Here is a 27990-nt window from a genome sequence, read left to right on the forward strand (position 1 = left end):
CAGATGTGATAGCAGGAGCTGGAGTAGTGATGGAGACACAGACATAGAGGACATAGAGATGGGGAATCTTCACATTGAAGAGGGCAGAGCTGCACAACTACCCTGTACTTCCCACTTCTGGACTCTTATGTGGAGAGAAGTAATCTAGGACTCTTATGTGGAGAGAAATAATATACCTCGTGTAACCGACTGATTTCTGTTAATCTTTTTGTACAGCAGTTAGATCATATGCCAATTAATATAAGGCCCTATAGTAAAAAAGTAAGTTACTATCTTAACCCTGTTATTCCTAGTTTCCCTGCCCAGAGGAAGCCACAGTAATAATATCTTATCTTCCTAGAGATATTGCACACACATATACAAAATACATGACATATATCTATCCCCAATATTTTCACATCAGTGGTAGCATATACTTTACAGTGTTTTAAACCTTGCTCTTTTCGCTTAACAATATATTTCGGTTATGGATCTACATCAGCCCTCATAGAGCCATCTCACTTTTTAGACAGTATTCCACTGTGTGGATATATCATAAATTATTTAAACAAACTCCGTGGGTGGACTTACTCTTGATACGCCGCAGGTAAGCCTCATCCTCTGTCTCAATCAGGGGGAAGTCCTCCCTGGATGGGCATCTGGAGGGATAACAGGTTGGGTGGGGTTTGGGGAAGGAAGTCAGGTTACACACCAGGAATCTGCCTACCCTCCTTCCCAAACGTGCTCTATTTCTCCCTGGTAAGCCTCATCAGCTCCACGCCCTGGCTTCATCCACTCCTGACTCTCTCCTTTTCCTAGCACTGATCATCTGCATCTACTGGTCTGTCCCTCTCCAAAGGTCACCTGGAGAGGTAGCATAGTGCAGAGGGACAACTACAGTTTTTGGCATCAAGCACCCTGGGCTCAAATCCTGGCTCCACAATTTACCAGGTGGTAACCTCTCTATTTCCTCATGTGAGAAATGGGGACAATATCTTCCTCACAGGTTTTCTGTGAGGATTAAATGAAATAATGTACCACTGCTTTGAACACGGCAGAAGCTCAATAAATCAATTATAATAAATAATATTATTTTTGCAACTACAAATATTAATATTATTAATAAAAAGGGCACTATAGATCTATTGTCAATGGGACAGGTACTTTGCCTTGTTTTCCTAGAATAGGTAATTTCATACTTTGCACGCATTTCTGAAAAATTTGTTCAAAGTCTTAACTGCAGAAGTGAAAAAAAAAATAGGTTTACATAATATAAAGTGGAGAAGAATCCATTCTCTGAAAGCTAAAAAAAAAAATCATAGGACTTCCCTGGTGGCGCAGTGGTTAAGAATCCGCCTGCCAATGCAGGGCACATGGGTTCAAGCCCTGGTCCGGGAAGATCCCACATGCCGCGGAGCAACTAAGCCCATGCACCACAACTACTGAGCCCATGTGCCACAACTACTGAAGCCCACGTGCCTAGAGCCTGAGCTCTGCAACAAGAGAAGCCACTGCAATGAGAAGCCTGTGCACCGCAACAAAGAGTAGCCCCTGCTCGCTGCAACTACAGAAAGCCTGCACACAGCAACAAAGACCCAAACCAGCCAAAAATAAATAAATAAATAAAATATTAAATTACTTTAAAAAAAAATCATAAACATCCTAACTGAATTTATTCTTCAGGCATAATCTTTGAGAATCCATTTTCAACATTTTACATGCACTTCACTTTTTTTATCACAACAGACACACAGTTGACTGCCTCAAATCTAATGTGTGTCCAACAGAAGCCAAAGATCTGCTGCTTCAGCACATGAAATGATTTCCTTCTTGCCTCTGTTGTATGGAGTTTCAGTTTTGCTCCTCTTACCACTAGTATCAATGTTTTCATTTTCCTCTTTTTCTTTCTTTCTTTCTTTTATTTATTTTTTTAGCAGTGTTGGGTCTTCGTTTCGTGCGAGGGCTTTCTCTAGTTACGGCAAGTGGGGGCCACTCTTCATCGTGGTGCGGGGGCCACTCTTCATCGCGGTGCGCGGGCCTCTCACTATCGCGGCCCCTCCCGTTGCGGGGCACAGGCTCCAGACGCGCAGGCTCAGCAGTTGTGGCTCACGGGCCCAATTGCTCCGCGGCATGTGGGATCTTCCCAGACCAGGGCTTGAACCCGTGTCCCCTGCATTAGCAGGCAGATTCTCAACCACTGTGCCACCAGGGAAGCCCCTTTTTTTCATTCATTTTTAGAAAATAAAGGTAAAAGACAGTACAATCCAAATAATGGCCCACTGCCTACAGACTAAGATGTTAATGGAGGTGAAATTGTACTGCTGGCTGGCAGATATGCCAGAATGTGACAGCTTAAAGTATTCCTTTAGCTTGTCAGCTCATGCTGCATTTGGAAGGTGGTTGCGGTCGTCATCATATAAAGTGTGACTTTACAGGACAGTAGAACATAGATGACATTTCCTGCCTTGGGCCATCTTGTCTCTCCCCTGGCCTCTGCCTCCACCTCTGAACCCTGGGTTCCATTCCTGGGAGTGCTGTGGCCTGGGGCCTGAAACTGCAGGTACTGTGAGGCCATACACACACTCACACTCGCACGCTCTGCTGAATGACGCGGATCCAGGTGCTCCGGTCATCCCGGGATGCCGTGTGGACCTCATACATCTCAGGGGGTGCCGCGCTGATCAGAAACATCCCTTTCTCCTGGTTGGCGATGTCCCGCACGATTAGATTCTGCAGTGACACCACCGAGGGCTTGTCCTGCCAGTCAGGGGAAAGGAAGGATTAAAGCTGGGAATCCTGACCCCTGGATATTTGAGTCTTCAGTCCTTTTGGAATACCCAAAGGATTGAAGAGTCAGCCGAGAATACAAGTTAAGAACCCAGGCTCTGGTGCCAGCCAGACAGGACTTAGAAACGTTTGTGACCCTTGACGATTTAATTAACTTTAAGCTTTACTTTCCTCATCTACAAAAAGGATAATAATGGGCCTTCCTCACAGGTGTAAAAGTGCCTGCATACCGTAACAATCTGTCTTGGCTATTCTTATTTCTCCTTATTATATTATAGTAATGGTTACAATAACAGCTGTTTGACTCTAGAGGATTCCAGGGTTCTTCCAGGCTGGGGTAAGAAAGCAAGAAGGGCCTCAACACTTGTCTGTGCTGAGGAAGAAGAAGGTAGAAGGTCTCACCAGGGCAGGAAAGATGTACTTCTGGTCCTTCTCCTGGAGGAATACCAGCACATCTGTCATCAGCAGCATGAGCACATCTGGCAGGAGGATAAAGGCAGGAGGACAGTCAGCATTATAGAGTGTCTGAGCAGCTGTTTTTCTTTCTCAAGGACCAGGTTTACCCCATTAGGTTAGAGCTCCTGTTTCCCCTCTTCCTGACCTCTCTCCCTCTGGTTGCTTCCTCCACTTTTGCAGACCTCCCACCTCTCCCATTCTTATAGCTCAGAAATGGGGGGTAAATGCATGTGTCATCAGATAAATCAGCTTCTTGGGCTAGAGGTGCCCATAAGCGATCATCCAATGCCTGTGGAGAAAACCCTCTTTATACAACGAATGCAGGTTTCTTAACCTGGGGTCTACAGACCCCCTAGGATGTCTACTGTTGGGCTTCAGAGGCTCTGCAAATCCTCTGAAGTTGCATAAGCAACTTTACATATTAATATATCACACATGTGTATTTTTCTGTGTGAAAGGGTCCAGAATTTTTGTGAGGGTAAAAGGATTCCCAGAGCCTTTCAGTTCCATGTTGAACAACTGACTAACATAGACCTTTTTGGATATTTGGTCTAAGCTCCCCCCTACCCCAGCATATTGCCACTTCTCATTTTGTGCTCCACAGGGAGGGGAACAGTTGGGTTCCTTATCCAGCTCTCCCACCACTGAACAATCCCAATCTCCTTCAACCCCAGCAGGCCCTGCTTTGATTTTCCTTCTCTGCCCCACCTTCCAGGCTCCCAGATCCTAAGAGGTCCTGTGCTTTAAGACTTAAGGGGAAATAAAGGTCAAGCCCAAGAAAGTTGGATGTCACAGTTGAGAGGACACACACTTACCCTTTGCCCTTAGAGATCTTTCTAAGTTGTGGGCACACAGAAGGGGAGGGATGTCAGAAATAAAGCTCTCCACCCTTGCTATTTTTAACCCCCCCATGCTTTATATTCTTAGCTTCTGCGTGGGAGGGATGGGAAGGAGAGAAAGGGATGAAGGAGTGGCTGGTGAAGCCTGCAATACTCAAGCCTACGGAGTGGGGATTTCATGACACAGGACAGAGGTGCAGGCAGACTCTGGCCTCAGGTAGCATGGTATACTTCTGCCCCTCATTCCTCACACCCACAGCCAAGGCCTGCAACTCTCTTGTCTTGATTGAGGTAGGAAAGCGTTGGCCAGCGCAGTCTGGGAAGAGAGCCTGGGAAAGAGTGCCCCAGCCCAACATGCCCCGCCCCCTTTTCTCTTCTCTACTCAGCCCGCCCTTCCCTGGGCTCCGCCCCCTCCCGTGGGCCTTCCCTAGCTGTGTTCCCAAAGCTCCTGCCCATTCCCCAGCCCTGGTGGCTGGGATTCCAGCTGGTAGAACCAACTACCCTGATCTTGTCCTCTGCTCCTGGAATTTCTCTGTTTTCCTCATCAAAACCGGTAGCTTTCTGGGCATGCAAGAACCAAAGAAATGAATAAAATACTGACAAGGAAGTCCTTGTATTGCACGTGAAATCCAGTATTCAGACTTTTGTTGCAACAGAGACCACATATTTTCCTCCCACTGGGTCTCACCCTGGGTATAGGGCTGCATTAAAAGAGGTCCTAAGGGCTTGGATGCTTCTCCTTCTTTATATCTGACCGCGGACTCTTGCCTGGCCTGCCAAGCTGACCACTGACCTTTGAAGCGCCCAGTAGCTGTCTTCCAGAGCAGGCAACCATCGTGGATGAGCTTGCGCCGCAGAAGCTCCTCTCGGCCAAAAGGGCCCTTGCCAGGCACCGGGGCCTGGGCCCGAGGGTCCATACGGTTGTAGATCTCCTGCAGGCGGGCCCCTTTCTCCAGCTCGTGCACATCCTGGTCTACGTTGGACAGCAGCTCCTTCACCAGCCCCAGTGCTGTCGTCAGGTCCTGGCGCTCCTCCTCGATCCCTGACACCGGGGATCAGCATGACGGAGGGATGGCTCAGCCAAGCTTCAAGCCAGCCCCAATTCCCACCAATCTCGATTCCCACCTTCAGAGGCTGCCCAGCATTCCACATCTGACCCTATCCCTCCCCCCTTGGTTATCCCGAGCCATTTCTCACCCCATCCTCCCTCCCAGGCTCTTCCTCTCACCGTGGGAATGCTGCAGGATCCGGTTGATGAGCACCGGGTACTTGGTGATGCGCTGAGTCACCAGTAGGATGCACTCTTGTACACCATGCCGCTTCAGCACGGCCGAGCGGGTCACTTTCTACAAGAGCAGAGGAGGGCTCAGGGCCAGAGTGGGGCCCGAGGGGAGGGCAACAGAAAGAACGCTGGAGCGTTCTTGGAGCCTAAGCCCTGGTGCCGGCCCTAACTTGGCCATTTACCTCACACCGGTCGGCGTAGGTGACCCAGTCTGGAAAATGGGGACGACAAGGTCACAGGTTTATTGTGAGGACCAAAGCAGTAAGAGCACTTGCTCTACTGCTATGAGGGGCTGCTGATGGGATCCACGAGCGGATGTGTCCACAAGGGTTGGGCCACTAGAGGAGGCTGAGTGTGGGTCCTGGAGAGGTTTGCTCACCCGGATGAACTGCTGAAAGCGTTTGTCTCGGGCATATAGCTCCTTGTAGAGCTTTAAGGCCTTGGTGTGGCGGCTACAGAACTCCGAGTAGGTCTTCCGCATCTGCTCTGCGCTGGGACCTGAGAACTAGAAGTTGGGGGAGCAGGGCTGGGTCAGCATTTCCCCAAAAGCCAAATCTCATCCCCAACACCCTCTGGCCTCCCACCAAACAGGCGGGCTTCCTGCCTCTCCAGCTCTCTCTGGCTCCACCCCCTAGAGTTTTGAGATGAGAAATGCCCACTCTAGTCACACCTCCTCCCATGAATGCTGCCCATGGGTCCTGCCTTTTCTCACCTGGCTGATGAGCAGGTCACCCAAGCGATGGATGACGAAGTTCCGGGTGCTGCCAGGGCACAGGGCCTGGCGTCGGCGTTCTAACATCTGGCTGAGGAAGCGTGTATGGATGTCACTGAGTTCGTCCACGCAGGGGAACAGGCCCTGGACCACTCCCGGCTCCAGCTGTAGCTCTTCCAGCATCCCCGTGCGGAAGAGGCGGGTCATGATCTTCAGGGTCCGCACATGGTGTAGCTCTGTCTGAATCAGCTCTGCGGGTACGATGGGACACATGGCCTCTACCCTGGCTTGGCCACAATTGGTGGGGCCTAGGCTGGGGACCTCAGGGCTCATTTGAGGTTTTCAAGATCCCTTCCAGGTTAACATTCTGCATTATTACAATCTTAGATCATTTTCTAATCATTTTTTTATCTTTATGCCGTGCCTTCTTAAGCTATGAGCTGTTTTAGGGTCAAGAACCATGTGTCCCCTACATGTCTAGGTTTCCCACAGTTCCCAGTACAGTGTTGGAACAGGCAGAGAGGAAAGACTAAGAATTGACTGGAAGGAAGGGATAAAGAAGGGCTTTGGAGGTCAACAGCCCAAAAGGTGGGGGCCTAGTGGCTACTTGTGGGGATGCCAGGCAGGGTCTTGAAGGCCAATGGGATAAGAGGGAAGGGTCTTGAGAGGTAGGGGCTGGCAGAGGAAGGACACAAAGAAACAGGACTGGTGACAAAAGAGAAGTCTGGGGTGGTCTTCTTGGCTCACCATAAATGACATCCTGCTGCTTCATCACCTCCTTTTTATGCTGCTGCAAGAAGTTGCTATCCACAGCAAGGCTCCAGGAATCAGCTGCAAAGTCCTTCTCATCCATCTCAAAGTCACTCATCAGCTCATTGTAGATCACCTCCGCACCTGGACGTGAGTGGGGGAAACAACTCGGACCCCAATTCTCTTCCCTGGGTCCTGGGCCCTTCTCTAGATCCCTTCCCGCCTTGCCGTTCCCAGGACTGCTCCCACCTGCCCCTCATGCCCTGGTCTCCCTGAGGTCCAGGCACAGTCACCTTCGTCGATGAGGGACTCCACTGACAGGGTCCGGTTCCGCACGTTGAGGGAGTCTGTGGACTGTGAGAGGATCCGGCGCAGCCCCAGGGGAGACTCATCGTTGAAGTGTCTGAGGGGAGGGGAGCCTCGTTGCATCACCCGACTCGGGCAAGAGTCCCCTTCCCGGGTGGGGACCCAAGGTGGGATCCCAGAGGCAGTCACCCCAAGTTCTCCTTACCCGTCTGTCTATAATTCTGAACTCAGGGATGGGAAAGACCTCTCAGCCCCCCGCCTCCACTGCCATACTCTGCCTGCCATACTCTCCCCCTTCCCCAAGCAGAGGCTCACCCAGCAATGTTGGTGGTGGAAACGCTTTTGGCTAAAGACAAGGAGGAGCGGCCACGGCGGGAGCCAAGCAGGGACTGTCGGAAGCTGTCGGAGGGGTAGATGGCAGAGCTGGGCCGCTCCCGAGTGGTGGCTGTCGGGGGGGATACCAAGTAGGCAAGCGTCAAACCTGGTGCCTTCCCAGGATTCAAGCCTCCCAGGCTCCTCGACTAGAAGTGAGGCCTCCTCTCCTGCCCCACCTTTAGCCCTGTTCTAGTCAAAGAAAGATGATAACAGTAATTCTACCTGTATGTTTGTGCAATACTTTTAATGTTTATAAAGAGCTTTTCTTGCCTTATCTCTGTCCCGCCACAAGACTGTGAGCAATCTGCAGCTCAGGACGGTTAAGAGACTTGTCTGGGGTGACTCAGCTAATGGCTGAGCAGAGATTCGGACTCTGGTCTTTTTTTTTTTTTTTTTAACATCTTTATTGGAGTATAATTGCTTTACAATGTTGTGTTAGTTTCTGCCGTATAACAGAGTGAATCAGCTATATGTATACATACACAGACTCTGGTCTTTTTGACTAAGCACCACGCTCTTTCTGTTACACCAGATCTGTCTGAATTGGCCCTTGACAACTTCTGCCAACATTCCCAAGTGCAGTGTAAATAACTAATAATAATAATATAAGGTGTGACCAGACTCAGATGACCAGCCATCCCAAGCCTTCGTCCGCATTTGAATTCTCCTGTCCTGCCCCTAAGCCCAAGAGTCCGGACCTCCCTTATGACCCCACCAACAGCATCCAACTGAAGAGAGGAAGGCACTGTGCCAGGGAACGACCTCAGGGGGGCAGCAGAGCTCATGGGCTGAGAGGCCTGGGGTCCAGGGTCCTATGGGGGCTCCAGCATCCTCACTACTCACTCTTACTGCGAAGTGAAACAGACTGCAAGGCAGTGTTGTTCTTCAGCAGGGCAGCTTTCTGTTGCTGTGAGACAGAGAGCAAGAGAGAGACACCAAGAACAGCTGTCACCCTAGGGTCACCCCCATAGGCCCAGGGCAGGAGCTGGGTGGCTGCCCCCTAGGGAGAAAGCTGGCACGATGGCTAAGGGCATCAGGGTGGCTGAGCCCAGTGCTGAGGGGATGTGTCTACAGCAACAGGCTGGCCCCCTCTTGCAGGGCCTGTGGCCTGGGGTGGAGGGTCTGGGCTGCCCCCTGGTGAGGAGAGGGGTTGAGTAACACAGGGTGAGGAATGAACGGAAAAGGCATGAGGGTACCGCACACTCACTACCCTCTCCCCCAGCCCTCTGCCCTCCCTGCCATCTCACCTTCTGCTTGACCTTGGTACAGTTGGCGAGGGTGTCTTTACAGCGGTTGTGGATAGTCACATTGCAGGCTGGGAGGGTGGGGTAGAGAGGGTGACGGGAGGGCCAGGTGGTATGGGGGGGACACACCCACATGCAGACACCCATCTCCCCATGGCCACACAGCCTGAGACTCTCCCCCTTCCCAGACTCCTCGGCCATCGCCGCACCCCAGTCCCTCTCCTCCCGCCTCCCCCCTTCCTTCAAGCAGGAGATGAAGTGAGGGGGTATAGGTGTGGACCGCAATTAAGGCATCAGGAGGGGTAGGCAATCCTGACTCAGAGATGACCTGCGAGGTGGACTAGAGGGAAGAAGGGGTTACTGGCTGCCAGAGATGAGCTCAAGAAGCACAAAGGTGGTTGAGAATGACAGATGGCAGAGAGGACGCCCACGGAACAGAAGGTGGCACAGGAGCAGCTGGGATGGGAGCTAGGGGCAGAGAGGGGGAAATGAACATCCCCTGAGCTTGATCCTAACCACCCCTTGAGGTAGATTCAATGATCCTCATTTTATAGATGAGGATCCTGTCTCCTGGAGAGGTTAAACCATCTGCCAGAGGTCATACAGCTAGTGGTAGAGCTGGGGTTTAACTCAGGAGTGTCTGTGCACTTCCTGTTGAGCCATACGCATGCCCACAAACTCTGGCTAGGCCTAAGCAGTGCTAAGGCTGATGGATCCAGCAGTAGAGCGGGGGACAGGCCATGCCCTGCCCCTGCCCGACACGCCTGCCTGCCTTCTGCACTGCTCAGCTATGCTTGCTATGACTCCAGCCTCCCTTCCGGACCCGGGGAGTCTTGTTCCCCAAGTAAGGTAAACCCACAGCTCCCACACTCCATCTGCTTCTCCCTCATCACCCACCCCACCCTGCCATGGGGTAGGAGAGAAGAGGAGAGGAAAGGAAGAGTAGCTAAGCCTAGGCACTGGGACTACTGGCCGTCCCTTTCCCCAACATGCCCTCACAGCCCTTGGCCGTCTCCAGCTTCCCCTCCCCCGTCCAACAACACCGGAAACTCTGCTAACTCCTTCAGACAATACCCAGCACCGTGCTTACTTCCACAAATACAAGGCAAGCAGGGTGGGGCAGAGGGGCAGACAGAAGTGGGGGCTGGAGCTGCGTCCACCCCCACCCCCCCGGAGCTCCCTTCTCCTACCCCCAGCACCCAGTGTCTCTGGATCGAACCTCCGCTTTCCACCTGCTCTCAAAATAGCGCTTGCTGCCCGCCTCCCTGGTTCCCCTGGCAACAAGCTTCCAGATTGGGAATTCTGTCAGGTCTCTAGAGGGATCTAGATTGGGGTTCCCTCCTCATCCTCATAACTCTAAGTTGAACAGTGAGGAAGTAGGGAAGCCTCGTTGGTTCTTTCTGGGGTTCCTTCGCAGCTTCCATAGAGATTTAGAAGCTAAAGCTTTAGTCCCTCTGTTCCGCCGTAGGCCACAACACCTCCGGTCCTGCGTTAATCAGAAGCAGCTCTTTGCCATGAATCTGGGCGCGGAGGGGGGTGGGTAGACAGGGCAGGAGCCCTCCGTGTAGGCATCTTGGGGAAGGAAGAATTCGTTGCTTGTACTTACAAAATACAGGACTACCCTTAGATGTGGGTGAAGGTCAGGAGTTCTATCTAATCCTTATTCCCCCAACATACACATTGCTGCCATATTCTCTCTTTTTCACTGTGTATCAGCCAGACTAGAAATCTGAGACACGGGGGTCCTAATCCCTAATCCTCTGCTTCAAACTGCAGAGATTTAGAGATTTCAGGCTCCCCCCAGTCAATAGAAAGGGAAGGGGCAAGGGGACCCTGAAGTCCTGAACACCCAGTTCTGCCCAGGAAGATCGGCAGAACAGCTGCAAGGCCAGCAGCTTCCCACCCAGCTCCCCTATTTCCGCCCCCCCCATCCCACATACACACAACATTCCTGCTCCTTCTCCACTCAGTTCTCCTGACCCTCAGCAGCTGTTCAGGGAGCTGGGGGATACCCAGCGGACGACAGCTGCAAGGGAAGCCACCCCAGCCTCCCCTCCCCCATATCCCCAGCTAGTCCTGCTTAGGACATATTCTGACTGCCACTACCCCTAGACATGAGGACAGGGAGAAAGGGATCAAGCATCTGGCCCTGGCATTTGGGCCCTGCGGGGGCTCACAGAGGAGAGTGATCCTTATGGATCCAAGGTAAAAAGAATGGATAGAAAGATTAGGGTCAGTGGGCGCTGACTCAGAGTGACATTCAGGGTCCAAACAACTTACTTGGGCAGATGAGGGCCTCCTTGGCTGTGATGCTCTTGTTACAGGCATAGCACATGGTCATGCCCGAAACGGAGATGGTGGTGAAGAGGTGCCCGTTGGTATAGCGGGCGTCCTTGGCTTCCTTCATTTTCTCTTTTTCCCGGGTCTGTAGAAGGGGCGAGAGAGACAGGAAGTGAGGCTGGAGGATGCCAGGGTGCCTGAGGAGTCCAGAGACACAGGCCGAGGGCAGAGGCAAGGGAGCAATGCCTGCCTGAAACACACCACTTCCTGAAGCGGAGCCTGCCGCGCTGTGTCAGAGGCAGCCGTCCAGGAGCGACCAGGCCAGCCCCGAGGGCCGAGTCGGCCCCTGACCTACCTGGCCCCTGCGGCTGGGCTGCCTCCTGTTGCCGCTCATCTCCCCGGCTCTAGACCTCCGCGTCCTCACTCCACCTCCCAGCCCTAGCTCTGCTCGCCCCCGAGCTGCTGTACTCCCTTCTCTGTGCCGGGGGAAGATGCGCAGAGAGGAGGGGAGAGCAGGCGAAGCAGAAGGTGCCAGCTCACCAGCGCTTTCAAATCTATGGGAGTCAGCTCCTCTTATAACCATGACAACCAGTGTTGGAGCCGCTATCTCCGTGGCAGTGGCAGTCACAGTGGGGGGCAGGAGATCCCCTTATTAGATTGGCTGAAGGGGGCAGAATGCCTCCACTGCCACCCCCAACCAGAGGTCAGGGTCCCAAACCTCTGACTCTTCCACATCTGCTCAGCCAAGGTACACGGGGCCTCTCTGTGGGAGGCAGCGTGTCCCCTGCTAACCTCGAGGCAGGAGGAGCCTGGTTTCAGTCTCCGGTCACTTGTCCTCTCTGGGATCTTTAAGAAAGGAAACTGGGCCACCAAGGTCTCATTCCTGGCAGGAAGTCTATTCTGCAGTCTAACTTTTATCCCTCTCATGCTACCCTCCAAAACCTAGGATATCTCCCTTATTCCTCCTCACCCAATTAGTCTAGGAAGTCCTTTCTGGCATCTACCCTCCATCCTCCAGCGGCAATGTCGGTTCCTCCTGCTCTGGTCTCCATCGAGATGGGGCACACTCTCTGGGCCCTTCCACAGAACCTCAGAGGCTGGCATTTCCCATCAGCTTTCTCTTCTCCTGCTTCCTCCTGACCTCTGCAGGTCAAGTGATACTCCCTGACCTCTTTCTGTCCCTTCTCAAGCCCCTGAGCTTTCCCTGAAACTGAGGAGATGAGAAGATGGGACACCATGCTTTCCACCTATTCCAGGACCCCCCTCAGTGGTCACCTCAGATCCCTGATTTTCCCTCCACTCTTAGAGGACTGACAGCAGGAAGAGGAGCTGGCAAGACCACTCCCTCCAAGGATTCCCTGACTCTCAGAAAGCGAAGAGCGAGATCCTGATGGCTGAGGCTGAGGGTAATGAGCCCCAAGTCAGAGGACACTGTCTGGGGCCCCAGGGCAGTGAAACAAAACTCAGAGGAGAATCCTCAGCCTGGACCTTGGGTGCCCAGTCCTGACTCTCAGCTGAAGCCACACTAGCAGTTAAGAGGTGGGGGAGGGGAAGAGACACACTGGCCTGGTGTGAGCGTAGAAAAGGGAAGTGTGAACGGGCTGAGTCAACAGCACAGGGGCCAGAGGGCACTGGACTACGATGCCCTAGGGTCTCAGGGCTTCCTGGTAGCCCAAGATCCTTCTCTCTCCTGCTTACCCTCAGAAGCTCCAGGTTCATCTGACGATGAGCAGAGCCTAGGTCTTCAGGTCATTTCCCACCCAATCATCCATTTTTCTTTTCTCCTCTCCTCCCATCCTCCTCCTCTTCCTATATCATAGTCTCCTTCCCATCCCCTGGCCTCCCTCCTCTCCCACATGGCCTCCCACCTTGGCTGCCCCTTTTTCACCCTTGCTTCTCTTCTACTGCCCTTGGCCTCTCCCTGCCCTCCTCCTCCTAGACCTTGTCAAGAAAGCTCACCAACTTTTAACTCTAACCTCCCTTTTTCTATTCTGGTACCTACCTATCTGGACCACTAGAAAATTCTCCCTTTAGTCTAACCTCCATCTGCCCTGCTCCAAATTATAGTTCTTTAGGAGATCAAATCCTCCTCTGAATAACAGCCTTTATAGGACCTCAAAGTTCAAGTCCAAATAGCTCTTCTTACTGCCCTATAGTCTGCCTTCTCTTCTCCTCTCCTGCTCTCCCAACCTTCTCTATGACACAAATAAAAAAGTTTGAGGACTTACTATGTTTGAATTAAAAGTAAGCAAGCAAAAAAACGTGAAAATCATATTAAAAGAGCAACATGGGGAGGGGCAAATTAGGGGTATGGGATTAAGAGACACAAACTACCATGTATAAAATAGATAATCAGGGAATTCCCTGGTGGTCCAGTGGTTAGGACTCCACGCTTTCATTGTTGAGGGTGCGGGTTCAATCTCTGCTCAGGGAACTAAGATCCCACAAAGCCACGCAGCGTGGCCAAAAATAAAAACAAAACAAAACAGTAACAGATAAGCAGCAAGGATGTACTATATAGCATGGGGATTTATACCTGTTACCTTGTAATAACTTTAATGGATTATATATAATCTGTAAAAATACTAAAACTAATATAATATTGTAAATCAACTATACTTCAAAAAATAAAATAAAAAGAGCAACATGTCTGAATCAGGGTCAGCTCCCAAATGGGCAGTCCTGCAGATTTGCCCTAGGGCTGCTACAACTCCCACTCCCCTCCCCTGACCTCTTCCCTCTGCCCTCAGGCCTCCAGGAGCTCTCACCTGGCAAAGAAGCGGGGAAAGGGAGGGAGAGAACTAGGGGCAGCCAGAGAACAGGGTCTCTCTGGCATCAACATCCCACAGACGACCCAGCTACTCTGGGCCCAGGCTCCCCCACCTCCCAACACTCACCCTCTCTCCAAGTGGCCCTCTCTCTAGATGGGCCAGCAGTGGGCAGCGACCACAGCAGCAGCACATCCCAACACGGACACTGCCCAGCAGCAAGCGGCCCTGGCACTGCCTAGCGCTATTGTCCTGGAGGCAGTCCGCACCCGCCCCAGGGCTCAGGCTGGTGAGGCTAGAAGGACACAGGGCCTGCTCACCAGGGGTGCCTGCTCCAGAGACGGAGTGAATGGGCTTGTTTGGTTCTCCGTCCTACTCTTTCCAGATATTCTTAAGATCATCCCAGTTACCCGCCCAACAGCCAGCGGGACAGCCCCTCACCTTCATGGCCCCATCTGTCCACCAAGAAAAGGGGCCATGACTCTGCAATCCACAACACCCACCCCAACACTCAGTGGCCCTTCCTGCTTGGTTCGGTCCTCTACTGTCCAGTGTCCAGAGTCTTGCTTTCTCACAAATCCTCACAGAAAGTCTTTCTTGCTATTGCTACACAATAAATGAATAAAGCACAGGAGAGCACCTAGCACAATGGCTGGTATACAACAGCCACTTAATACATGTTTAGAAAGAAAGGAAGAAAAGAAGGATGGGTGGATGGATAGACACCAAGACAAGGGGTCCCAGCAGCACCCTTGCCTCTACTTTAAGGATCCCCTCATTCCTTATCAGAGCTTCAGAGCTTTCAATCTCCTCCTCTCTCTCTCTTTTTTTTTTTTTCCCTGCTGCACCTCGCACTTGTGCGATCTTAGTTTCCTGACCAGGGATCCAACCTGTGCCCCCTGCAGTGGAAGTACGGAGTCCTAACCACTGGACCACCGGGGAATTCTGGTCTCCTCCTCTCTTGTTTATTCTTTTCTCCCTCCTCCCAGACCTTTTCTCCTGATTCCTCTGAACTTCTTAGGACCAGATGGTATCCTCTGAAAGTCAGAAGAAGACCAACCCAAACTTTCCTTCCACTGTCATCCCAGATCTTGGTCATTTTGGGGAAAGAAAGACTAGGCGAATGGCAGAGGACATTGAGGCTGGTGGCTCAAAGGCTCATAGAACAGAGGCAGTCTCCCCTTTCTCCGTATTTTGTCTCCCAGGGCGAGAGATGAGGAAAACAGTGACATACGTGAAGCCCAAGGAATGCCAAAGCCTGGACTTCGGCTTCCTGTTCCCAGGCGGGCAGCAGAGGATGGCGGAGCCGACCCAGAAGAGTAAGAGCCTCTCCAAGCAAAGTCTAAGCTCTCAGCTGTCCTTGTTCCTCCATTGGGTATGTCCAAACCAAGACCTCTGGAGAAGTCACGTGGTGCTCAGAATGACCTCTGCTCCAGCTGCAAGTGGCAGCAGCCCCTTCCCCAAGGTGGCGCAGCCTCTGTCCAGGCCCTTTGTTTAGGGACCAGAAGGCCCCCGGAGGGTTCCACTGGGTTTCCAGTCATCTGTGGCTTAGGCCCTGGACAGCAGAGGTTCAGAGTCATAGGCTGCAAGGGGCACTGAGTCATGAGGGATGGGCTCTAAGGCTGGGAAAAGAGGAGAGAGAGGGTTCCTGGCCATGGGACTGAGAAGAGGGCTTGGGATGGTCTCAGCCAGGCTCTGCTTCCTTTATGAGCTTCCACAGACAAGATAAAGGCAGGAGGCTAAGGAGAAGGCGGCCAAACGGAAACGCTAACGCCAAAGCCAGAAACATAACACAAAAAGACATCACTGAACACACAAAGGCACTTAATAAACGCTTGCCTGATGAATGAAGATGAGACACCGGACAATGGGGGTGGGCACACTGGTGAAGCAGAAGAGGGGTGCTAAGGACCATAGGGAATAAAGTAGGGCTACCCTCAGACCCAGGGATCCTGGACCCCACCCTAGCCCCCCCTCCACCCGGCCACACCTGTCGGGTCAGGAGAGAAAGACAAGCAGAGACAGAGGGGGGAGTGATGCAAACAGACGGGCATTTGTGCAGGCGAACAATAGCTGTGCCAGGACTCCCTGCCCTCCTGGCACAGGGCAGGCCGGCTGAGTTGGGAGGGGGGCAGCTGCTGCCTGCAGCCCCTCCCCCACCCTCCCCCAAGGAGACATAAACAAACCCAGAAGGGTCCAGCCAGTTCCTCTCAGCCATTTCTCTGACCAGCTCCAGGAACCATGACCAATCTGCTCCCTCAAGCGCCTAGATGATACTTCAAAGCACAGACTGAAGCTAAGAATGGAACTACTTCCTCGCATCCAGAGTGCAGTGAGCCCCCTACTTTGGTGACCATAATTCAAAACAGTGACACAGAGCATCTGGGGACAGGCAGACCGACACAGACACACACGCACACCAACATACAGGTCATGTGCACGCATGGGATTCATTTCTTCAGATCTGTCCCCTCCCCGACTCCAAGCTCAGGGTTCCGGGGAAGTCAGAGGGACTGAGATTGGACCCCTCCTTAAGTCCCTCGGGCAGCCCTGGCAGGTCCTTCTCTAGGCAGCATCCAACCCCCTGCAGTCACTCAGTGACTTCCTTAAGCTTTTGGCTCCCTTCCCCCACCCTTGCTTCTCCCCCTCCCCTCAGCTCTTTCCCTAACCTCCAAGAAAGGCCCCTAGAATCTTTTCCTATTCCCCCAAAAGTCTCAGCCTCCTGGGAGACCCCCAATTCAACCTCCCCCCCAACCTGCCAGCACTCTCAGCTCCCTCCAGGGCTCCCCCAGCCCTCTTCTCCGGCTCCAGTTCTAGTCCTGCACACAAAGCCAGCCACCTCTCCAACACTCAGAACAAAGAAACAGTCTCTCTCCTCTCTCCCCACCACACTCCAAATCTGGGGTCCTTGAGATTCCAGGGAGACCTCCCTAGCCTCCAGGGCCATCCCTGATCCTCTGGCCCCTGCCCCCTCCTAGGCAGGAAAGGACCCTTTGTTCTGAGAGAGGAGACAGTTAGGGTTTGGGGGGGAGGAGGGAGGGAGGAACAGGGGATGAAAGAGAGAAAGGGACCTCTGGGGTTTGGGGCCTATGGAGGTAGGAAGTAGAGCAGAGAGAATGAGGGGGTGGAGGACTGAAGATAGCCTGAAAGAATAGAAATGGAGTGAAAAGAGAGAGGAGGCATGAGGAGGGGGAGCTGCACAGAAAGATTCTAGGAGGGTGGGAAGGAGAAAGGGACAGGTTCGACTTAAATTCCTCCTACTTCAAGGAGGTCCCGCGGAGGAAGGCAAGGAATGGGGTGGGGGTGGGGGATCAGGACATAGCTCTGAACCATCCCCCCACATAGGTAGCAGGGGAGACCATCTTCCTCAAATTATCTCGTTTCCAGCGGCCCCCCTCTACTTCCCACCGCAGTATAAAAAGAAAGGAGACAGCTGGTGTGCTTGGGGGAGGGGGAAGAGGGGATCCAGGGTTTGTTGGCTAAGAATCAACTCCCCCCTTCTGTAACCACAGCTTTCCGGAGGTGGCCCTCCCCTTCCGACCAGCCCAAACTGACAACCAACCTCCTCCAGTGGCCTCTCTGCCCTCTCAGATCTACCCACTCAGCCCCTCACATCCCCACCCCCAGTCAGATTCCCAAACCCCCCAAAACCAAGGCCAGCCCCAGGACAGAAAAAGCCAAGCTTCTAGATTCCCAGTCCCCCCAACTACCAAAAAAAAAAAAAAAAAAAAAAAAAAGGCATGAGGACCCAGGTATCTGGCTCCCCAACTCCTCCCAGTAACGGAAAAAGGACCCGAGTATCTACCTTCCCAGAACCCCTGTCTATAGCCCCTCTCCAGGTCTGCCCCTCACCGGTGCCCCCATGGCTTTCCCTTTTAGGGTGGAACCAAATTTCCGTGGTTTCAAAAAACCTCTCCACCCACCTTGGCTCTGCTCCAGGGTCTCAGCTCAAACGGTTGAAAAATAAACAGACTTTCATAGCTGGGGCCTGGCCTGGCGCAGGGTTGAGAAGAGCCTGTCTGCCACCCCACTGTTCCACTGCACTTCAGCCATCTCTCCTCTGACCCTCTGTTTGTCTTAAGCCCTACCCAAATCCTCAGTTGCTTTCCTGTTAGCAGAACCTTATCCCAACCCCCTAAGGAAAAGTTCCAGGATGGAACCTCTCCCAACTTAGCCTCTAGATAGGTAGCCAGGCTAGGAGCTAGGAGGGAAGTGTGGGAAGGGGTTTCCACCATCTCTGAGGACTCCGAAAGGGTACTGCTCCCATGCCTGAAGAAGGTGATGGTGATCAGCATAAGCTGCGTGCCAGGGCAGGACACTGGGATTGGAAAGAGGCCAGAGGTTAAACCAGCTATGGACTGGGTCTTGGCCTTTCCCATAATGGGTACAGTGTGGGGGTGCCTTGAGCAACTGGGAGGTGCTGTCTGCATGCACCACCTTCCTCCCAGCTCTCATTTATTCACCTACAAGTCAGCTTCATCATTTCTTGGGGGCTGAGGTGTGGAGAGGTCATGGCCTTTGGGAGTGGGCCTGGGTACAAAGGCAGAAATAAAGGATACTTGGAAAGGAGTGGCCAAGAGCTCAAGATAGGGGTGGGGGCTAGGGTAATTATACATCCAGACTCTTGAAATGGTAGGTGAACAGTCCCAAGATAAAGAGTTAAGAGAGCTGGGGTGGGGAGGAGGGACGAGGGCACAGTGCCAAGTGGGTCAGCCTAAAGGTTTCAGGTTGTTTCAGGCTGCAAGGACAAGGAGCTTGGAAGCTGGTGGGGCAAAAAGGGATGGGGGGACCCTGTGTGTTTCAGGAACAGGGGTGCTCTGGGCCTCAAGGATGGAAGAAAGGATCCTAGCTACACAAAGACCTCTGCTCCCTTCACCTGAGGGTGATGCCTTGGGGGGAAGTGAGCCGTCCCTAAGCTGTCCTGACCCCAGTCACCCGCCCACCAGAGAGAAGAACTGAATCACAGCTGGAAAGTCCATCTGCGAGGAGAGGAGGAGCTGACTTTTGTCTCGGAGGGGTGGTGATGGTGGTGGTGATGGTGGGAGGAAGCCGGGAAACCACCCCCTCCCACCCCCTCCGCTGGATGGCGGGGACAAAGAGGGAACGACCAAGCCAGCGACGGCAGAGTGGGGGGATACCGAGAGCAACCCGGTGGGACCCTGGCGGAGGGGGTTCCGGAGAGCTTTCGCCGCCCCCACCCCCCGACACACACACCTTCCTCTTCCCGCTCTGTCCCTTACCGGAGCAACTTTCTTTCACGCGGCCCAAAACACCCGGTCCCGCCAGATCGGAAGCCCCTAAACCCCAGGTCCGCTGGCTCCCGGGATCCCGGCAGAGAATCTGCGCGGAGCTGGAGGCGCGGGTCGCGTCTACTGCTCCCCCAGCCCCCTCCCCACTCACTCACAGTCCCCACCCACCCCGTCCCGCCGCGTTCCCGGCCGACGCTCCGCCCGATTTTGGCGCCCAGAAAGCAGGCGGGGAGACCCGGGGGCGCTGCGGGTGCCGGGGATCGAAGGGCGCCCTGAGGACCGCGGGCGAGAGGGACAGGGGTTTCAGAGCCCACCTTGCTGGCCAGCTCTTTGCTCCGGTCGATCCGCGCCCGTGTGAGGGATTCGATCCGAGACATAATCCGATGGGGGGGGGGGAGCCCAGGAGGACGCGGCGCGGACCCTGGCGTCCGGCTGTTTTGGGGGGAGGGCGGGGGAGGGGTCCGACCCGCACGCGTCGGTCTTGGGGACAGGAAGTCTGACTCCCCTCGCCCGGCACCCAGCGCCAGTTCCTCAAACCCGAGTCTCCACCCCCGCCCGAGCTCAGGAAGGGGGGAGGCGGGGCGGAGGGAGGGCGGGTGCCGAGCGCCGGACAGGACGCCTCGGTCCGTGGAGGGGCGGCTGGCACGAGTACAGGGGGCCGTGGACTAGCTTGCAGGGCCCCTCTGCCTGTTTGCCCTCCAGCGCCGGGCGCCTCTAACCCCAGACGCCCGCCTCCTGGCTTCGGTTTTCCTAAAACCCACCCTGGCCCGCCTCGCAGCCCTCACCCCACCCCTGGTCTTCCCTTTCCCCTCCTCCTCCCCCTCCGCAGTCCATCAGTCTAGAAAGACCCGCGGGCCGGAGGATTCCAGCTGCCCCCAGCTCTCCAGGGAACCCGGGACCAGTTCCTTCCTGGCCTTCGGGGCCCATCAAAGCAGGCCAGAGCCGCCGACCCCTTTTACGATTGGGGGCAGGCGTGGGGAGAGGGCGGAGAAATCAAAGGGGAACTAAAGGGTGGATCTTTAGAGGGCCTGAAAGGGAAGATTCACTCCTGGAGGTTGAAGAATCTGAGAGGAGAGCATTCTTCCACAAGCCCCCAACTCTCTGGGGCCTTACAAGACCGCCCTCGGCCCATCCTCTTCCCTCCTACCTCTGCCTCCGCTGACTACTGGGGTGGTGGAGGGGAGGAATTCGCCACTGTTACAGAAGACTAAAAAGCTGAGGAAGTCCTTCCTTGTGTCTAACCCCAGTTCCCTCTGTTGCAAGTTAGGCCAGAACCAAAAGACCAGCAACCAGCCTTCCCCAGTCAGGGACAGTTGGAGTTTGGCCAGTCTCTCCACAAGAAGAAGGGGTGGAGTGGGACATTCTTTCTGGACACTTTGCCCCAGCCTGAGGCAACCTCCACCTTTTGGGGAAAATTCCTCCTCCACTCTAATTATAATCACTCACATTGAAGTTCATTTCTGCCTCTCAGGGTCTCCCATGTCTCTGGGAGAAAGAGAAGTATAGAGAGTCCTGGGACAGAGCATCTTATGTTTGCAGGGTCCTGCCTGATTTCTGGTCCCCAAAGGTGTGGAGGAAGGAGGGAGGGAGAGGAGGCCCAACCCAGACCCAGCGGCTCCCTGCCCGGTTTCAGCAGTAGGGCCTGGCTGCAGGTTTCAAGCCCAGCTCAGCACTCTTGTAGGTGCCAATTTTAGCCTCTGCCACTATTTTGGGCTCCACTGCCTTACCACTGGCTGAGCTAGTTGGGCTCCTCACCACCACACTGCTCCTCTGGCTTCCCCTCCTGCCTAGCAACTCCTTCACCTCCTTCTTCACCCATTCCCCTGTTTAGGATCCTTATATAGCAAAGACCAGAAAAAAAAGGAGAGAAAATAACCATGCCCAGCTCTAGGCTGGATGGAAATTAGAAAGCAGAAAGGACTTTCCCAGGGCCATGAGGGAGGCTGACTTCTCCAGGCTTGTACCTGCAGGGGAGACCTACAGGAAGGCCCTAGGAACTCCCCCAAACCAGCAGTCTTGAGGCTCCTGGGCCCAGAACCCCAGACTTACCTCCCCCCAGTGGGCAGCCAGGGCTGAGGAATGTACTAAATTTAAAAACAGACCGCCAGAAGCCAGAATCCTGGCCTCAGGGCTCCACCCACTAGGGGCCCTGAGACAAGGGGTAGGCTGAGACCTCGGCTTTTCTCCCAGGCCTGGGGTGGGAGGGTGTTTCAAGCTAAGGATGGAATCTTAAAGGGCCAAACTCCAGTCTGGATACCCAATAATCCCAGGACCTGAATCCCAGAGTTATCTGAAGGATCTCAGTCCCCAAACTCAACGTAGACGGTCTCTATGAAAGGAGAGGACTTAATCTTCCAACCCTCTTCGGTCTCCTACCCCAATCTTCAATATACTTTCCACCGATCTGCTCTTTGTTACCCTGCCTCTCACCCTATGCCCTCTTCTTCCTCTTAAGAGATGAGTAGTAAGGAAGGGGACTTGCGGGGTGGGTAAAGGAAACCGGTCTACCTTTAAGAACACCTGTGCTTTTAGTGAGCTAGGCCTGCAGCTTGACTTAATTTCCATTTTCTGTATCCTCTGGAACAGTGAACCCTTTTCCTTTCTCCTTGGCATCCCCTGCCCCTTCCAAACCATTTTCATCCCAAGCCCTGCTCCTCCTATCCAGTGATGCCGCCCAGATTTTCAGAAATTATATTTTTAGATACACAAAAACAAAAGCCAACCCTAATTTCTGCCAGAATCTAAAAGTAGCCACCACTTTCTTTAGCTCATTTAACTTGACAGATATGTCCCCCACATTTCAGGAGTAGGGAGGCCATCCCAGGGAAGAATCTGGTTGTCAGGGTCTTGGCCAGTAGGTGAGCAGAGAAAGCCACAGGGATACCTGGGCCCAAGTCCTACAGTGCCCAGGAGGAGGTTTGCTTTTCTTCTTATTACTTTGGACCTTGTGTATTCTGGGAGCAGATGATTAAGGCATTATTGACTCCAATGGCCATCCATCAGAAATGGTGGAAGAAGCGAAGAGAGGGGATAAACTGTTACGTAGGTTTACTGACAGAAGCAGAGACAACAATATATAGTCAAGGCTCTAGGTTTGTAATACAGCTCCACCTTTTGCCAACTGTGGGATCTTGGGCAAGTAACCTAGTCTCTAAGTTATCTTGTCTATGAAACAGAGATTAAGGGGCTTCCCTGGTAGTGCAGTGGTTAAGAATCCACCTGCCAATGCAGGGGACATGGGTTCGAGCCCTGGTCCGGGAAGATCCCACATCTGCGGAGCAACTAAGCCCGTGCGCTACAACTACTGAGCCTGTGCTCTAGAGCCTGTGAGACACAGCTACTGAAGCCCGCACACCTAGAGCCCATGCTCTGCAACAAGAGAAGCCACTGCAGTGAGAAGCCTGCGCACCTCAATGAAGAGTAGCCCCGGCTCGCCACGACTAGACAAAGCCCGCGCATGGCCAAGAAGACCCAATGCAGCCAAAAATAAATAAGTTATTAATTAATTTTAAAAATAATAACAAATGTAAATAAGAGCTTTAAAAACAAAACACAGAGATTAAAATATTTATCTTTGCCAGAGTGTTATAAGAATTAAATGAGATGACCTCTGGAAAAGTGTTTTGTCAACTCTACAATGCTAGTCAAATAGGAAGGAATAAGCTACTTCCTTCTCTCACTGCTTGACTGAGCTTCTCTCCACCCCCACCCCTGGTGTTTACCAGCTAATGGCCCCTATCCTGAGCTGGGAGGAGGGGGAAGAAGAGATTTAGTGACTCAAGCACACACATTCATGAGGGTGGAAGCAAGATGGACCAGGAGATGACAGAGAGGGAAACAGGAAGACAGAACAAGAGTCCTAGTAAGGAAAGGCGACTGGGACAATGTCCTGACGATGCTAGCTCTTTCCTGCTGGCTGTCTGGGCTTCAGTCTCTGCCCACTTTCTCCTTCATCCCCTCACCAAACTTCTAGGCCAAGGGCGGGCAAATGCAGACCAACTGGGATCTGGATGGCCCCTAGACAGCACCGACTTCCTCTACCGTTCCCACTGCAGGAAAAGAGCGTGATTCTGCTGTCAGACTCTCCTACCCTGAACAGAGAGGCTGTGGGGAGAGGGAGTCAGACCCAAGGTCTGGGTGTTGGCTTTGTTCTCTAGAGAGCTCTGCTCCCCTCCACGGGAGAGAAGAAGCCTCACTGTGCCCACCTCGCCCTGCTCTCAGACTGCCTGATCTCACGCTTCAGCTCCCCGCCTGCGGCCTGCAACGAGAAGGAGCTGAGAACCTGATTCTTTTTCTGCCCTCCCTGCCCACCCAGAGGAAGGAGAATCCTGGCTGAAAGGCTGGCAGAGAAGAGAGCGCTGGCATTGCCGGCGGGGCCAGGAGGAGCCCAGGTAACCTTACTGGGTGAGAATCCCATGGTGCTTCCAGGTGAATCTGATGATGTCTTGCCTGGAGTTTCTCTCAATGTTCAGGAGCCACCCCGGTGGGAAAGTACATGCATGCTTGGGGAAGCCAGGAGAGGGAAAGGGGGGAATGGCTCATTCTGCCAGTAAATGAAGAGAGTGGAAATGAATTCAAGCAGCAGGCAGAGCTCCTAGTTTCACCAGAGCCGGGGGGGATGGTAATAAGGAAGAGAGCAACGTGCCTTCACCTTCCTGGGGTCTGAACTGCACGTGGCCCCACTGGTACGGTGTGCATGCGCTTCCACAATCATACACTTTCCTGGCTTCCACTCTGCCTACGGTCTCATTTCAACTCCTTCAGCTGCCATATCCACCCATAAAATTAAGAGTGTAAAAGCACTTTGCAAACCCGAATACTCTCTGAAGAAGTAAAAAGTATTGCTGTAATTATTATGATTATTATGCCCGATGGTTAAGATTTCGGCTGCCCACCTCTCAGCTATGTGGGGTCTCCAGAGAGGGAGGGCTAGGCCACTCCTCAGCTTCTGAGGCTCCTGGCCCATCTCCCCTTCCAGCTGCCTACAGCTGGCTGCTAAGCTGGAGACACAGGGAAAGCAGAGGAAAGGTGATTTACTGGGACAGAAGGAGGGAGACTGGGAGATATACCATGTTCCCTTAAAACTTGAACCATTACCCTGAGTCTCTGCCTAGCAGGGGAAGCTGGGGAGGGGAGCGTACAGGGAGGGGGAGGGGAGCGGACGGTGAGGTGGAGGGGAAGGGAACTGGGGAGGGCAGTGGGTCCCGGGCCTCCTGCTTCCCCAACTCCTACCTTGGCCTTTCCGGTCATGCCCAAGATGAAGCTGAGGGTCCGTCGCAGGGAGGAGCCTGCCCAGGTGCCTGAGCCCCCTTCCAGTTGGCTGCAGCTGCAGAGAGAAAAAGAAGAGGTGAAGAGATGGAGACGGAGCTGGAAAAGAACAAGATACTCCCAGAGATATGGTGGATGAAGTGCCATGACCAGGGGAGAGAGAATGGGGAGATCCGGGGGAAAGACAGAGAGAAGGGTGAGGAAGAGAGAGGAAGGACTCGGGAGAAAGAGGCTCCCACTCCCCTACCTCCTGGGGTTTCCTAGATATGGTCACTACAGTTTCCCAGGCCCTTCTATTTATGAGGAAAACTCCAGGCTCCTCCCAGATAAATACAGACTCCCCCTTCCTACCTAATCCAGGCCCAATCTCCTCTTTCATGCTGCTTCCCAACGGAAATGATACGGGGAGGGGGGCTCTCCAAGGGGACGTTTTCCCCTCACAAAACAAGAGTCCTGTGTACGACCCTCCCTGCTGTTTGGAAAGGGCCTCTGGGCCTAACGCCAATAAGGACTGAATTTCCTGGGATTTCATCAGCCCCATCCCATGAGCTAATCCCAAACCCAGAGCCAGGAGGATGTGTCAGCTAGAGATTTTCAGGACCACAAATCAGAGCTTGATATCTTAAAGGGCCCATTACTAGCTCACACACCCACACTGTCTTAGAGGGCTGACCCACTCTAATCAGGCTTCAGCTGTAGGAGCCAAATAAACAGGTGCTGATTTTGCGTGCTTATTTACATAGATACTATGTAAATCTTCCAGCCTCCACCTCGATTCCTGAACAATATGCCTTCAGCCCCTGCCCTCTCCCCTTGGGGCGCTACAGCCCGTGCCCAGCTCTCCTCAGGGCCACTCCCCATTGGTCGATTATCTCAGCTATCCAAAGCTGATCCATGGTCCTTGGTCACCGTCTCTCCCTAAGATTGTGCAGCAGCCAATCTGCCTGCTCACTTTTCTGACACTGACAACAGCAGTCAACCTCCACTCTCTTATTTAACAGACACCCTGGGGTCTATATACTCCTTTTCTTTCCCTGATTTCTTCTTCATCCCATGGAGCTACCGGGAACCTTCTTAGCCTTCCCCAGCCAATGAGAAGAAGGGGAATTCTATGCAGTGCAGGTAGAAGGATATTTGGAGGTCTTTCATAAGAAACGTTCAGGGGAACAATGTTTCAGGAAACAGAGACCCTTGGGGCTACAAAACCCAGGGCCCAGTCCCATTGTCCCTCCCCCATCTAGGGCTTTGAAGGGCTCTGTGTCCCCCAAACTCACCTTTGGCTGAGGTCAGCGGCAGAGGACTGGGACAAATTCCCTGCCAACACAAAAGGAGACGTGAGGTGTCCAGCTAAAGCCAGACAAAGGCGCCCAGGGCTGCCTCCCCAACCCCCTCCACCTGGATCAGGTTCCCAAGCTGCAGGTGCTTGTGACGCCATTCCTGAGGGCGGGCACTGGGGAGTAGGGAAGGAGGGCGGTGTCTGAGCAGAGCAGAGCTGAAGAACTTAGGAGCCAGGGTAACAGAGCACCAGCGTTGTGTGGAGAGGGGGCTGAGAGGCCAATGTCTCAGTTCCTTTTCAGTGAATGGCGAGGGCAGAGGGTTCACTCTGAGCTCACAATGCCTCTTCTTGATGACAAGGTATGTTGCGGATAACTGTCCTCCATCTCTGGTGACAGGGGAAGCTAGAGAGCCTCTCTCTGTCCTATGTCCTCCTTCATTGGAAGGAGAGCCTCAGAATACCAAAGTCCTGAATTCGGATCTCTCATTTGAATAAAGGCATTTTGGGGTTTCCAAGGGTGTGTGGTTAAACATAATGCAGGACATCTGGACCCTAAACAGCTGGCTCTGAGGAGTGGGGTGAGACAGGCAGAGGAAGCGGCCACCACTGCTTTGCTCCCCACTTTTACTCACCAGCTGGATCTGAGCAGCCCAAGAAGTAATTGATGCCACTCATGGATACAGACTTGGAAAGCATGCCAGTGGCCGAGTGGTCCAAAAGGCCAGCAGGTGGGTGACAGGAACGCTGACCCTAGAATCATGTTAAGAATCCTCATGCAAAGGTCAGGCTTCATCCATCTTCCCCCCCAGGCTCTTCACTTTCCCACAGCAAAGCCCTTCTTCAAGGCCTTCAGGCCTTCTACCCCTCCCCACTACCCATATCTGGAACATTCCACTTGAAATAGTTGAGAAGTTATTCCTGCTATTTAGCAGTCATCACTCTGTTGCAACTCAAACCCAGGCTGCCTTAATATAGAAAATATCTTAGAAAAGATTTACCCTGAATCGTTTCCAGAGATGACAAACTCAATATATAGAGGTCAGGCAGGTAATGAAAAAACAAACATACACAGAGAAAAACTGGGGCAGTGTGGGTTTAAAACAATAGGGAGTAGAAATATTCATAAACCCCACACCCAATCTTTCGAAAATCGCTTTTTTTTCTCAAGCCTACATGGAGCATTACAAAAACTGGCTACATATCAGTCCATAAGGCAAAATTCAACACATTTCAGATAACCTCTATCAGAGAGATCATAGGAAACAACCCAGAAATCCCTTTTCAGTAGCTTGGATAAACAATCTGAGGTATATTTATATATAGAAGCATTATTCAACATTAAAAATGGGGCTTCCCGGGGCTTCCCTCGTGACGCAGTGGTTGAGAATCTGCCTGCTAATGCAGGGGACACGGGTTCGAGCCCTGTTCTGGGAGGATCCCACATGCCGCGGAGCAACTGGGCCCGTGAGCCACAATTACTGAGCCTGCGCATCTGGAGCCTGTGCTCCGCAACAAGAGAGGCTGTGATAATGAGAGGCCCACGCACAGCGATGAAGAGTGGCCCCCGCTTGCCACAACTAGAGAAAGCCCTCGCGCAGAAACGAAGACCCAACACAGCCATAAATAAATAAATAAATAAAATTAAAAAAAAAAAAAAATGGGGCTTCCCTGGTGGCGCAGCGGTTAAGGATCCACCTGCCAATGCAGGGGATACGGGTTCGAGCCCTGGTCTGGGAGGATCCCACATGCCGCGGAGCAACTAAGCCCATGTGCCGCAACTGCTGAGCCTGTGCTCTGGAGCCTGTGAGCCTCAACTACTGAAGCCTGCGTGCCTAGAGCCCATGCTCCACAACAAGAGAAGCCACCGTGATGAGAGGCCCGCGCACTGCAGTGAAGAGAGGCCCCCGCTTGCTGCAACTAGAGAAAGCCCGCGTGCAGCAACAAAGACCCAACTCAGCCAAAAAAAAAAAAAAAAAAATCCACAACATTAAAAATGAACAAACTACAGTTCACCCAAAAATATGGATGAATCTCATGAAAGAACGAAGACACAAAAGATTTATATACTTTGTGGTTACATTCATATAAAGTTTAAAACAGGCAAAACTAATTGATATTGTTTAGAGATACACATAAAGGTGGTAAATCTATAGGGAAAATCGATCTCAAAAGTCAAGAAAGTGGTCCTCTCTGCCAGGAGGGAGAGGGCTATGAATGGGGAGGGACACGGGGGGCTTCTGGGTTTTGGTGGTACTCTATTTTTTTTTAACCTGGAGTAGTTACATGGTTGTTTGCTTCCTAATTATGCATTACGTTGTACATATAAGTTTTATACACTTCTCTATATCTATGTTATATTTCAAATTTTTATTTAAGTTTTTAAAAAATCTGCATAGATTTAGAAATTTTAGGGGGCTTC

The 27990-nt window shown here is 52.8% G+C and overlaps 1 protein-coding gene across 8 annotated transcripts in view; it reads right to left on the reverse strand.

Moving 5' to 3' along the window:
- The window catches only part of ARHGEF2 (Rho/Rac guanine nucleotide exchange factor 2), a 29715-nt gene extending 4910 nt beyond the window's left edge, over positions 1-24805 (reverse strand). Inside the window, exons 1-15 of one of the 8 annotated variants that reach the window (XM_007171883.3) lie at positions 24647-24805; positions 24260-24353; positions 11011-11155; positions 8734-8801; positions 8330-8393; positions 7427-7556; positions 7099-7208; positions 6803-6949; positions 6056-6306; positions 5723-5848; positions 5290-5407; positions 4855-5103; positions 3169-3245; positions 2567-2736; positions 571-638 (exon numbers count right to left, since the gene is read on the reverse strand). In XM_007171883.3, coding sequence (XP_007171945.1) covers positions 571-638; positions 2567-2736; positions 3169-3245; positions 4855-5103; positions 5290-5407; positions 5723-5848; positions 6056-6306; positions 6803-6949; positions 7099-7208; positions 7427-7556; positions 8330-8393; positions 8734-8801; positions 11011-11155; positions 24260-24277 — 1741 coding nt within the window. In that variant the 5' untranslated portion in view covers positions 24278-24353; positions 24647-24805. Of the gene's footprint in view, positions 1-570; positions 639-2566; positions 2737-3168; positions 3246-4854; positions 5104-5289; positions 5408-5722; positions 5849-6055; positions 6307-6802; positions 6950-7098; positions 7209-7426; positions 7557-8329; positions 8394-8733; positions 8802-11010; positions 11156-11365; positions 11391-19018; positions 19145-19341; positions 19478-24259; positions 24354-24542; positions 24591-24646 lie in introns of those variants that run through there. The other 7 variants (XM_057544786.1, XM_007171886.3, XM_007171885.3 and 4 more) reach the window with 7 other exon arrangements.
- Between the last annotated feature and the right edge of the window lie 3185 nt (positions 24806-27990).

Source organism: Balaenoptera acutorostrata, chromosome 1, assembly GCF_949987535.1.
Source record: "Balaenoptera acutorostrata chromosome 1, mBalAcu1.1, whole genome shotgun sequence".
NCBI classification, from domain to species: Eukaryota; Metazoa; Chordata; class Mammalia; order Artiodactyla; family Balaenopteridae; genus Balaenoptera; species Balaenoptera acutorostrata.